General features: G+C 36.3%; 1 protein-coding gene across 1 annotated transcript in view; it reads left to right on the top strand.

Moving 5' to 3' along the window:
* Positions 1-10,483: 10,483 nt before the first annotated feature.
* LOC5571747 (inosine-5'-monophosphate dehydrogenase) overlaps positions 10,484-12,669 on the top strand; it is a 34,971-nt gene continuing 32,785 nt past the window's right edge. Inside the window, exons 1-2 of the mRNA XM_001653725.2 lie at positions 10,484-10,685; positions 10,846-10,944. Of these exons, the coding sequence (XP_001653775.1) occupies positions 10,862-10,944 (83 nt within the window). The 5' untranslated portion in view covers positions 10,484-10,685; positions 10,846-10,861. The remainder of the gene's footprint in view (positions 10,686-10,845; positions 10,945-12,669) is intronic.

Raw genomic sequence — 12,669 nt, 5'->3', positions numbered from 1 at the left:
CAGACCAGCAAAACAGATAGGGGCAAGGGTGGTACTGGCGGCTCTTTATCGCTATCCCATCGTGTAGCTGGTTCTAAAATGTAAACAACCATACAAAATTACGACCAAGCAATGGTGAAGGCGTAATCAATTTTGTCGAAAACATCAATTTTGGGAATTCAGCAGAATTTTCTGATTAAATTTCCAACAGCGCACTGTAGTAGCACGTAGCAAAGCATTGCTAGCAAACAATATCCTTCATGCGCATTTATTACTTGTATTCTTGAGAATAATATTTTTTACTAATCCGCATTAAGCCTTAAAACTGGTTCTGGACTTAGGTTGGCGGCTTTTCAATTTTACTCCCATTTGACAGCCGCCCTCCACCCTTGGATAGGGGCTGTTTTCGAAGACGAAGAAGAACAACCATTCAAAGAAGTCTCTTCGCGCAACTCTCCATTCATAGACTCTGCCTAAAAGATAAACAGTTACTGTTTGGTATTCGAATAGGCCTTTTCATTTGACTCTTTTGCAGGGATGCCAGGTGATTTTTTTCAATGTCTTCCAATTGCACGGAAAAATGTCTTCCAATGTCTTCCACTTTAAACTTTTCAATTATCATGGTAACTCAAGGGCAGCATAAACGGTAATCAATTTTTTGGTCCAAATTTACTCCAAATATGTCAAAATTATTTGGACCAGTAAAAATAAAACAAACCGCTCGCGGATGCACCGGTGTTGTATTTTCTGATCAATTTCAAACGTGATCAAAAACAAACATGTTGTTGATGCTTGAAAAAGCAAAATTCAAGCTGAATCCCTGGAGGAATTTCCGTAGAAATTAACGTAACCAGCGAAGCAATGCGCATTAAATATATCGCGAAAATTACAAAGGAGTACCTGGCAAAGTTCATTCATCCTATTATTGTCTTTATTAACGAGGCTTTCAGCCCGTGGTAATTCAATCATCCTGAAATTTCAGCCGGACTTAGAAATTATTGACGTTTTGTATATTGGAACTCCTGGTGGAACTTATCGTTTCCGGATGAACTATGACCTAGGAGACGAACTTAGGAATTCTTGATGGAACTCCCGATAACAAGGGAACGGAAGCCTCAAAAATTTTTGGAGTATCTTCTAGAGAAATTTATGGAAGAACTCCCGGGGAGATTCTGGAAAATTCCTAGAAGTATTCCAGTAGAAACACCTAGCGGAATACCAGCACGAACTTCGGTAGAATTCTTGGTGGAGCTGCCAGTGGGATTATTGGAGCAACTAACAGAGAAATTCCTGATTGAAGTATGGTGGAATTCCTGGAGGAACTCCAGTTTAATTTTGGAAGGAACTTGTTAGGAATTTCCGGTGGAGCTCCTAAGGAATTTTAAAGGAGTAGCAGGATAAATTCCCGGAAGAATTTCGAGGCAATCGCAGCGGAGCTCCAAAAAAATTCCAGGCGGAGTTCTGAACGAAATCCCAGGGGGTATTGCTATTGGAATTCTCCTGAGGAATTCATGGATAAAATACCCGGAGGAGTTCTTGGGTGATATCTTCGAATAAATCTTTGAAATTCCCGGAGGAAATCAGCGGAAGAATTTCTGGAGGAAATGCTGAAGGAATTTCTTAATAAAAGCCCCTGAAGATATGCTGGAGAAAGTCACCGGAGGAGTTCTTGGGGATATCTCTGGAGAAATCTTTGAAATCTCCGATAGAATTCCTGGACTTGATCCCCGGAGAAAATGCTATTGAAAATCCATTGATGAGCTATACTGCCCATAACTGCATATTTGTAACATTCGACAAAAGTAGGCATTGAGTAAATGGAACACCAAGTCTGCATTTTATGGCAGTATGGGAAGAAACTAAAATTTCAAAAAATTACCAGGAACTCAAAAGTGCTTATTTGCGGCTGAAAATTGGTACAGCTCATGTTGTATATTGGGTGAACAGTCAGAAAATAATTCTGATATAAATTTCTTTGCTACTACATCACAAGGCTCATGCATAATCTCAATGTGACTGTTATGCGGTTACAATTACCAATGTGACAAAACAACTTGGTATTTTTTTCGAATTCTCTAGAACAAAATCACAGATTTTAATAAGTTGGTCGAAAGTATACATCATTTGATGACTCTCCACGGTATTAACTCGAAATTGTCAAAAATGTCGAATGTGACTGATATGCAGTTATGGGCAGTATAGGGCTATATACCCGAAGGAATTCCTAGATGCTATCTCTTGAGGAAGTCCCTGGAGAGAATCCCCGGAGAAATTCCTTATGCAAATCCCCAGAAAAATAACTGGAGGAAATCTCGGGATAAATCTTCTGCAAGAATCTCAGAAGGAATTTTTAGAAATAATCTCCGAAGAAATTTATTAATGAATTGCTGAACAAAATCCCCGAAGGAATTTTAATTGGAAATCCCCTGAAGAATTCCTGGAGAACATTCCCGGAGCAGATCTTGGTGGACATCGCCGGAAGAAATCTTGGTAGGAATTTCTGGAAAAAAAATCTCCGGAGAAATTCCTGGTGCAAATCTCCGGAGAAATTCCTGGAGGAAATGCCCGCATAAATTCTCCTAAAAATTCCCTAAGGAATTCCTGGAAGATTTTCATAATGAAATCCACAGAGAGGAACTTTAAACAAAATCCTGGAGAAACTCCGCAGGAATTACCGTCTAGAGCAATCCACAAAGAAACTCTTGAATTTTTTTTTTTTTTTTGAGGAACTCTGGAGGATTACCCGGAGGAAATGTAGAAAATTTTCTGAAGTAACTTCAGGATAGTTCGTAGTGAAACTGCGGAGGATTTTCAAAGAACTAGAGGAACTCGGAATAATTCCTGTAGAATTCCGAAAAAATATCTAGGAGAAAATCCGAAGAAATTCCCGATGGAACTCCAACAGAATTCCCTCATGAAATTTGAAGCAACTCCCGGAGGAACTTCAGAAAAATTCAATGAAGAACTCCGAAAAAATTCCATGAGGAACTCTGAAGAAATTTATGGAGGGTCTCCAAAGGAGGAGGCACTGAGGAATAATTTCAAGAGAAACTCCGAAGAAATTCCTTAAGGAACTATGGATAAAATCCCGGAGGAACTCTGGAGAATACCCTGGAGAAAATCCGATGAATTTCTGAAGGAACACTGAAATAATTCTATGAAAATTCATGGAAAAACCCGTGGGAGTTCTCGGTAAAGCTCCAAAGGAATTCCCGTAGTATACTTATTGAATTTTCGGACAAACTTTGAAGAAATTACAGATGGACCTCCGAAGGAATTTCCGGCAAGTATTCTGAAAAAAAAAATCTGAAGGAACTACGAAGAAATTCTGAAGACATCTCCGATGGTGCAAATCCCCAGAGGAAATTTCCGGATAAATTCTCTGAAAGAAAAAACCTTGAGGGAATTTTTGGAGAAAATATTCTGATGAAATGCTTTTGGAATTCATGACAAAAATCTCCGGAGGAATTCTTAAAGAAATCCCCGGAAGAATCCTTGAAATCTCCAGAGGAATAACTGGAGGAAATCCTGGAGATAATTCTCGGAGGAATTCCTGGACGTGATCTCAACAGGAAAATCTGGAGGAAATATCCGGGGGAATCCTTGGAGGAAATCGCCGGAAGAATTACTGGACGAAATCCCCGGAAAAAATCTCCGGAGGAATTTCTTTTTCTAGAGGAGTTCTTGGGAGATTTCCCCCGTGGCATTCCTGGAGGAAATCTCTGAAAGGAATTCTCGGAGGAATTCCTGGAGGAAATCCCTAGGGGGTTAATTTCTGGAGGAGATCTTTGGAGGAATTCTTGGAAGAAATCTCCGGAGAAACGCTCTGAAAAAAATATTCTTGACGAAATCCTCAAAGGAAGCCCTAAACAAAATCCCAGGATGTATAAATTGCTGGAGGAAATCTTTGAAAAAAAATTCTAAACTGAATCCCCGGAGGAATTTTTGAAGAAAATCTACAAAGGTTTTTTGGGGGGGGGAAATCCCTGGACGAATGCTAGGAAAAAATCTCCGGATGAATCTCTGGAGAAAATCCCCGAAGAAATTCCTTGAGGAAATTCCCAGAGGAGTTCTTGAGGGAAAACCCCGTAGAAATTCATGGAAAAAATCCTCAGAATCAGAGGTAATCTTGGACGAAGTTCTAGGAGAAAATGCTATTGAAAATCCACTGGGGAGTTCTAGCTGGATATCTCCGAAGGAATTCCTGGAAGAGATCCCCTGAGGAAGTCTCTGGATGAAATTCTCTTAAGAATTCCTGTAAGAATTCCCCGGAGGAATTCCTGGAGGAAATCTCCGGAGAAATTCCAGGTAAAAATGCTCAGGCCTGTGTTGGTAGCAAAGATCAAAGCTTTAAGCCAATCTTACTCCATTAGAGAAGCTTAGTAGAACACAGAACGCTTCGATGCTTACTGACTTTAAAATGGCTTACTCAATTTTCACCACCTAATAAAATTTCAATATTGTCGCTCTCTTGCGACGCCTATCCACCTAGTCATTTCCATTATTTGCAAAAATCTGCTATAGGCTCCCTTTACCTTTGAGTCCGGAGGTTATGAATTACTCTTAAAATTTCTTCAGATTTTTTGAAGGCTTCAATATTTCTTGATATTTTTCATTGTTTTTTTTCTCAAGATTTCAAGGATTAGGTAGCCGGATCCTATTTTTGGCACTTTTGATTCACTTCGGCAGTGGGGTTTTTTGAAAGCTTCTGAGCTCATATACGGCCACAATTGTCTTAAACGCGATGCATAGCATTGAAGTGCTTCTTATAGGGAAGTTTCAGACAAGTCGGCCGATAAAAACCCCCATGTCAAAGTGAATCATGGAAGTGCCCAAGTAGCTCTGTACCCTACTTGGATAATTTGCGCATGATAACTTAACTATATTTCATTTTAAAATCTCCCAATAAATCTTCTACGGATTTTAAAAAGAGTTTGATGGGAATCAGAGCAGGAATTTCATTGAATTTTCTGTCTTTTTTCTATCTTCAGGGGTTTTGTTTTTCAGGAATACCATGATCCAATAAAATCGTTAGAGATTCTCAAAGATTTTCACCAGACATTTTTCTAAGGACTACTCTCTTCCGAGAATGAAAGAACACTTCATGGAAAGTTTCGAGACAAATACACAAAAAATTACCAGTATTTGAGCATCTTTTTCCTCTGCAAAAAACAAATGAAAAACAACCTAAAAATTTCTAGAAACGGTTTTAGTAGAAGTCTCTTGAAAAATCTATGAAGATCTGGTTTTTTATCTAGTGAAATTTTCATCACAGAAACTCCAGATAAATGGTTAATATATAATAACCTATAAGAAATCTGTGCCGATTTCCGGACTTTCAAATAAAGCCAAAATTGTATGAATGGGTCGAACATTGGTGCTCTTCCCCTAATTGTTTAAAATCTGGGTAGAATTTCATAGAAAACTCCATAATTTGCTGGAACAATTTGTTGGAAATTGGAAGAATTCCAGACAAACAAATCTGAAGAAACTTCTATGAGAATTCATGGAGGTATCGCCAGTGCTATCTCTGGACGGATTTGTGAACGAATACTTGCCTTTATTTCACTGGAAATTCTCGGTGCAGTGTAAGTCAAATTTTAATACGGTATAGCTTTTTTATTCTGAAAAGTCTTTGGAAGTAATCCTAAACATTCCATAGTGGAAATATGGATAGTATTCCAGGACGGAATGCCCAAAGAATTGTTTTAAGAATCTCTAGTGAAATGTTCAAAGTAATGACTAGTGGAACTCTAGAATGAATAATTGAAGATTATATTTCAACTTTTAGAAAAACTCATGTTTTTGAAAAAAAAAATCTTGTTTAGATTTTGAAATAGTTATTTTTAGAGAAATCTTTGGAATATGAATTATTATTTTGGTGAACTACAAGAAATCTCCAAGAACTGTTGCATAGTCAAATTATTCTGTTAAAATGCATGTTGAAGAGAATGTTCAAAAAATTAAGACACTTCTAATTAGCACACTTGTTTATTTTTGCATTACCCAAGATGTGTGTTTTCAATCAGCAATAAACTTCATGGAATAAAATTTCAATTTCAAAGTACTTTTTATTACACCTTCACTTCTGGTTGTTTAGGATTTATCTAGGACTTCCCATGTGAATATCAGCTATGTACTCTAGGATTCGTTCCCAAGCATCTCGTTCCCAAATTCTCTGTATTCCATTGAGCTATTTATCCGAGTATTTTGGTAAGGCTTTCTAGCAAGATGATACTTCCATGATATTTTACAAAATCGATAAAGAAATGATGTACAGATTCTTAAAAAAAAAGAAACTTTCAAAAATTTCTCCAGACAGTTTTAAGAACTTGCAAAAAGATTTCTGCGGGTTTTTCACTAAAAATTGCTTCAATTAGTTTCAGCCCAAAGTTTCTAGAATACTCCACTCCTTTGAAACATACCTAAGAGTATTCTTAAACAAATCTGAAATAATGTCATTGAAATTTATTAAGGATATTTTTTTGCAGATATTTTTTGAAATATTATTAAGTCGAGTCTAGTACACTGAAGACGGCCTTACAGTTGAGGTCGAAATACGCGTATCTGTCAAAGGATACAAACTCTAGTGGAATTAAATGGTATAGTACTAAGTTCGATTTTTTCATCTACTTAATTATCAAACAATTGTAGAAGGAATTCTGAAGAAGTTTCCGGAGAAACCAGTGGAAAAAACCTTGACAGATATCCCGAAAGTCTCTGGGATAATTTCAGAAGCAAAGATTGTAGCAATCTCAGGAAAAATCATATAAAAATCTGTATATTTTTTATGAATTCGTAAAATAAATACACGAGAATCACTGAAACAGATTTTAGAAATAAAAAAAACATTGTAGGAATCCCTGAATACCTTTGATTAATCTCTGGAATAATATTTAAATGCATTACTAGAATGTTTTTCCAAATCTCTGTAAGAGTTTATAGAAGAAACTCTGGAAGAATCCTTGACTGAATTCTAAGATCAATATCCAAATAAATCAATGGAATATTTTCAATGGAATTCGGAGAGGGATAGCTGAAGATGGAGTAAGGCGTGCAAAAATCTTATATAGACGATTCTGTATTTTCCAACTCACATGTTTTTTTTTAATCTAGGAATTGTAAAAATGCCAATAATTTAAAATTGTCTTCCAAATGTCTTCACAAATTCTGAAAAGTCTTCCAAAAATCTTCCGTCTTCCAAATGTCTTCCACACTACTCAAATGTCTTCCAATGGAAGACATGTCTTCCAACCTGGCATCCCTGCTCTTTTGTTCATCGGTACAAAAGCTGTCACATGCAGGAGTAGTGGCGGGTACGCTGCACGGAGCCGCAAATCTCAAGCGTGTGCTAGAATAAGGGCGTATGTTGCATAATCGATTTCTCTTCATCGATCCTCTCTTTTACACGCAGCGAACTGGACTATCGAAATTCATACACGGTCGTTTGCGAATACCCTTTAATGGGTAAAAATTCACCCATTTCCGATAGAAGTGCCTCTCCACATTTAAAGAGTAAACACGGTTTACTCTTTAAAGGGTAAAAGCGGTTTCTGTCAATGGCTGGGTATTTTTTTACCCTTTTTGTAAATCTCGCTCGCGGCACAAAAAGGGTAAAAATTTACCCTTTTTGTGCTAAAACAGGGTAAAAATTTACTCTGAAAGTAAATAATTTTAACCGAAATCAAAATCGGAATCTTTGAAATGAAACGATCAAAAACAATAGTTTTTAATGTAGTAATTTTATTTTTTACATACTTTTTCAATTTAATAATTAATTGATTTTGTTTCTGCATTAACTGTCGCTCCTCTATGCCGATATTTGCTGCAACCAGATATAGCTGCGGACTGCAGGAACAATAGATAAATCTGAAATATCAAAATGTTTTGCAATCAATACAAATTCATGTCGACAATGCTACAGAACTTACCACTTCTTTGAATGTTGTATACAAAAAAAAATACTAGAAATTAAACCAACACAATTTACACCGAACAACACCAGCTTCATGCTATGAAAAGACTGCCAACTGTTTTTTCACCCATAAATGGGTTTAAAAACACCCATTTTTAATCTGGAGCGGCTTTATAATAATGGGTGTTTATTTACCCGTTTTGGAATTTTGAATTTACCCTTTTTATGACAGATCTCTCTGCTATTTGAAAATGAGTATTTTTTTACTCATTAAAGGGTACTCGCAAACCACCGTGTACATATTGCCTTATGAAAGACGGAACGATTATCGCAGTACGAACGCTTTATGTATCGTTTAGCATCACTCCACACCCTATCGACGCCTTAGGCGCGGGGTGTACGCACGAGCATATCGATCGCAAGGTCCTTGGTTCGATTCCAGGTTGCCGCGAAAATTATTTTTGTTTACAAATTTCGGTTTCATCACGGTAGTTTGCGTTTACCCTTTAAGCCTGATTCGCTGCTGACAAGTAATTTCTCGGCCTATCTTGATGCATGGGAAATTTCTGCAAGGAATCGATCAAGAATGCACTTTTTTCTGATCGCAGTACGCAGTTGAAAAGAACTGTCAGTTCAAATGGGAGTCGCTGTAGAAAATTTCTGCAAGGAATCGACGAGAAATTTCTTTAGTGATTCTTGTTCAGCAGCAAATCAGGCTTTAATGGGTAAAAATTCACCCATTTTCGCTAGAAGTGCCTCTCCACATTTAATGAGTAAACACGGTTTACTCTTTAACGGGTAAAAGCGGTTTCTGTCAATGGATGGGTAAATTTTTACCCTTTTTTTGTTCTTCACGCTCACGGCATAAAAAGGGTAAAAATTTACCCATTTTGAGAATGGTCAATGGAGCTATTAAGAATAATGACAATTTAGGGATAATTTTCGTTCTGCTTCAATAAACATCTCCAAAAACATTATGTCCATGCGATTTATTAAAAAAAATATATCAATACGTTTGATTTGGCATTTTTTTAAATGCACATTATGTATCTGCAGGAAAAAGCCAGTGATGCTCTCGGGGCAAACCTTGATGTAGCCTAGAAGTGCAGAAAAAGAGAATAAATTTATATTATTGCCACATTATCTACAACATGCATCACTTATCTTCCCTGTGCGTGGTAAAATATTAATTTTTAAACTCTTTTATTAATAAACATTAACATAACTGGGTCACCGTAAACAAATGCTAATTGACGAGCGAAATATTTCTAACTATTTTTCACCCATTATTCGCGACTAAGAAACAAAAAGAGATTTACAAAGCACTCGCTCTTATGGAAAACCTCGTAAGGAACTGTCACCGTGTGCGTGAAAAAAAAAGCAAAAAATATATCTCCTTGTTTTTCTCACAGAAAACCGAAGAAAACATCAGCAGCTTCGTACACGGTAGTTTGCGAATACCCTTTAATGGGTAAAAATTCACCCATTTCCGCTAGAAGTGCCTCTCCACATTTAAAGAGTAAACACGGTTTACTCTTTAACGGGTAAAAGCGGTTTCTGTCAATGAATGGGTATTTTTTTACCCTCTTTGTAAATCTCTCTCACGGCATAAAAAGGGTAAAAATTTACCCTTTTTGGCATAAAAAGGGTAAAAAATTACCCTTTTTGCGATTAATAGATATAAATAATTATAACCTCAAATTATAACTTATGAAATAAATAAATATTTGAATTAAAATAATAGTTTTTATTAATACAATTAATCGTTTTATACGCTTGATAAATGTATAAAGATATTTATACTGTTTCTGCACCAACAGTTACTTCCTTTCGATGGTCGCTGGTAGTAGATCATGTCAGCTACAGGCACAGTGGCAGGAACAACGAGACAACCTGAAAATTATGCGTATTTCAAGATTATTATCAGTTAATATGTATAAAGGTGTTTAAGTTCACAACTTACCACTTCATTGTTTCCTTTCATCGGTTAACGTTGTATAAAAAAAGTAAAACCTACAAACAATTAACTACAATTTCATTAATTTTGCATGCGTAGACTGCGTCGCACAGCTGCTTCAAATTACTATAAATGATTCCCAACTATTTTTCACCCATAAATGGGTTTTTAAACACCCATTTTTAAACTACAGTTGCTTTACTGTAATGGGTATTTATTTACCCTTTTTACATTTCTGAATTTACCCGCTTTCTGACAGATATTGATGCTATTCCAAAATGAGTATTTTTTTACCCATTAAAGGGTATTTGCAAACAACCGTGTAGTCCCGCATTGCGAACGAGAGGGGATTTTAGAAATGGGTAAATTTTTACCCCTTGCGAGATTTTAAATTCACCCATGTTTTAACAGATCCGTGCCCTATTCGAAAATGGGTATATATTTACCCATTAAAGGGTATTCGCAAACAACCGTGATGGTTACCAATGGCTTTTAGGGTGAGATCAGAAGTTATGCGAAGGTTCTTGTTTTTTTATTTGGGTAGTCATTTTCTGTTCCGTGTAGATAGTTCATCGATTTTTATTTGCTGATCCTGCATGCATTACACCTCTCTCTGTCCAGTCTCTTTAGTAAGTGCCTAGCTGTCATCTCGCCGTCGCCTGTCGTTCTCAGTTTGTGGCATGCATTTTTGTTGTACGGTCACGGTTGGACGGACAGTGTTATTATAAAATAATCTTCATTTTGGATATTTTTACATTATTTGCTTTTAACTTGATATCGACAATTTGGAAGTGCTTCCATTCCATTCGTACCGCTAAATACTTCGAACCGCAGGTACTTTTCAACTAAAACTATAGGAAATGATCCATATTTTAGCAAATAGAAAAAACTCAAATTTCCACGTGTTTCGCCGGAGTGAAATTTGTTTTCGAATAAAATGCACCATTATCTGATGATGTTGATTTAAATAACTTCATAATTTTCATATTTCCAGGGAATAGCTTTCAATTATGGCAATGGCTAACGGAGACAATCTTCAGGATGGTTTGTCCTGTGAAGACCTATTTCGCAACAGTGATGGATTAACATACAAGTAAGAGCAGTTTTTTGTTGCAAAAAAAAAACCGAATCTTTACAACCCCTTTAATTTGCTGCACTAATAATAATTAATATATATAAGAATTATTCTTCCATGCAGACGCAAACTTGAACATTTGTTTGAAAGAGGCCAAAATTAGACCAGGACGGAGACTGGTGCTCTCACCCTATCAGGGTCGTACTTATGAGGAGGCATGACCCCCACATTTTAGGGCCTTCACAATTTACGACAAAAAATATGTGTAGTAAAATATTCGAAACAATTAGAGATGATAACTTAATCCGGGGGAAATTTGATCACTATATTACAACGTTTTGCTATGTTATTTTTTGGAGTTCATTTATTGTCAAATTTATTTCGACGAAACTTCATTGATCTCTATCTGTTTCTGTAATTGATATTTTTGATCAAATCACATTTAACATTTCATAAACTTAGTTTTAAAATTATAAATGACTGGGGCGAAATTGATAATAACAAAGCAGGTTCAGAATGAAAAAAAGAATCCCTATTTACTAAATTTGGGTCTCCTGAATCTAAAAACAATTTCAAAATTCTTACAACTCGTGTTCAAGTCCATTTTATTGCAAAGTTAAACTGTTTGAATTTGCATAATACGCCTGAATGTAGATAATTTCCCTTAAAATAAGCACGTTACTCGAAAAGCCCTCGCCAAGTAAAACGCTACAGCAACAGACAGTAATGAAATTTTAAATTATTTAGTATTGGTAACAATGATATATTGTAACAAAAATGAATTAATATGAAAGTGGTGTGATATAATTTTGATAATTTTGTAGCTGTGATAGTAAATAGTGATATAACACTGAGAACAGCGTTGCAGTTGAAATTATTACATATATTAGAGGGTTAAATCAAGCAGACTAAATTTGCATTTATTGCAAATATTTTGTGCATTCAATTTTTCCATGGCACCATTTCGACAGTAAAAATTACTATGGACCGATGCAAGAGTTCACTGTTTGACGTTTGAGCGGTGCCGTGTTATTTACGTGACGACCATGACAACGAGTGAATTCAGCACCGCTCAAACCTCAAATTACTGAACTTGTGCATCGGTCCATACCATGGTTAAATACTTGCAGCAGGCCAGAATCGAACCGAGGATCTTGCGATTGTCAAGCGCGAACGCTTACCGCTCGGCTATCGATACGCGAGAGGGAGCAAAACGCAAATAAAAAGCTTTCTTTATAGCTCAATCGTGATTGGAATAGTACATTTAAAAACTTGTACATGGTTCTCATTACTTCAATGCTTGTTTCAGTGAATGGAAAGTATCATAAGTCAAGCGTGGACTAGAATAAGGACGTAAATCGCATGATCGATTTATCTTCATCGATCCTCTCTTCTGGCTACAAAATGCGGGTTTGTTAGTATTTTTTCACTTCAGGACGCTAGGCAGGGATGGAATCTTGCGTCCTAAGATGAAAAAAATGCAAACAAACTTTCATCTTGTCGCCTTTATTCACAGAAGAAAAGATCGATGAAGAGAAATCGACTACAGGACTTACGCCCTTATTTTTGCAAACTTTTGAAATATGGAATCGCATCACCTAGTACAGTACTAACCCGATTTTGTCTGCCCCCGATTTTGTCTACCGCCGATTTTGTCAGCTTTTTGACCCGATTTTGTCAGCCTATTTTAAATTTGTCAAAAAATTGTTATCATCATGTTTTATCACGTTTACATTAAAATTG

Source organism: Aedes aegypti, chromosome 3 (genome assembly GCF_002204515.2).
Source record: "Aedes aegypti strain LVP_AGWG chromosome 3, AaegL5.0 Primary Assembly, whole genome shotgun sequence".
Taxonomy (NCBI): domain Eukaryota; kingdom Metazoa; phylum Arthropoda; class Insecta; order Diptera; family Culicidae; genus Aedes; species Aedes aegypti.
This window is presented reverse-complemented; position numbering and strand designations above follow the sequence as displayed.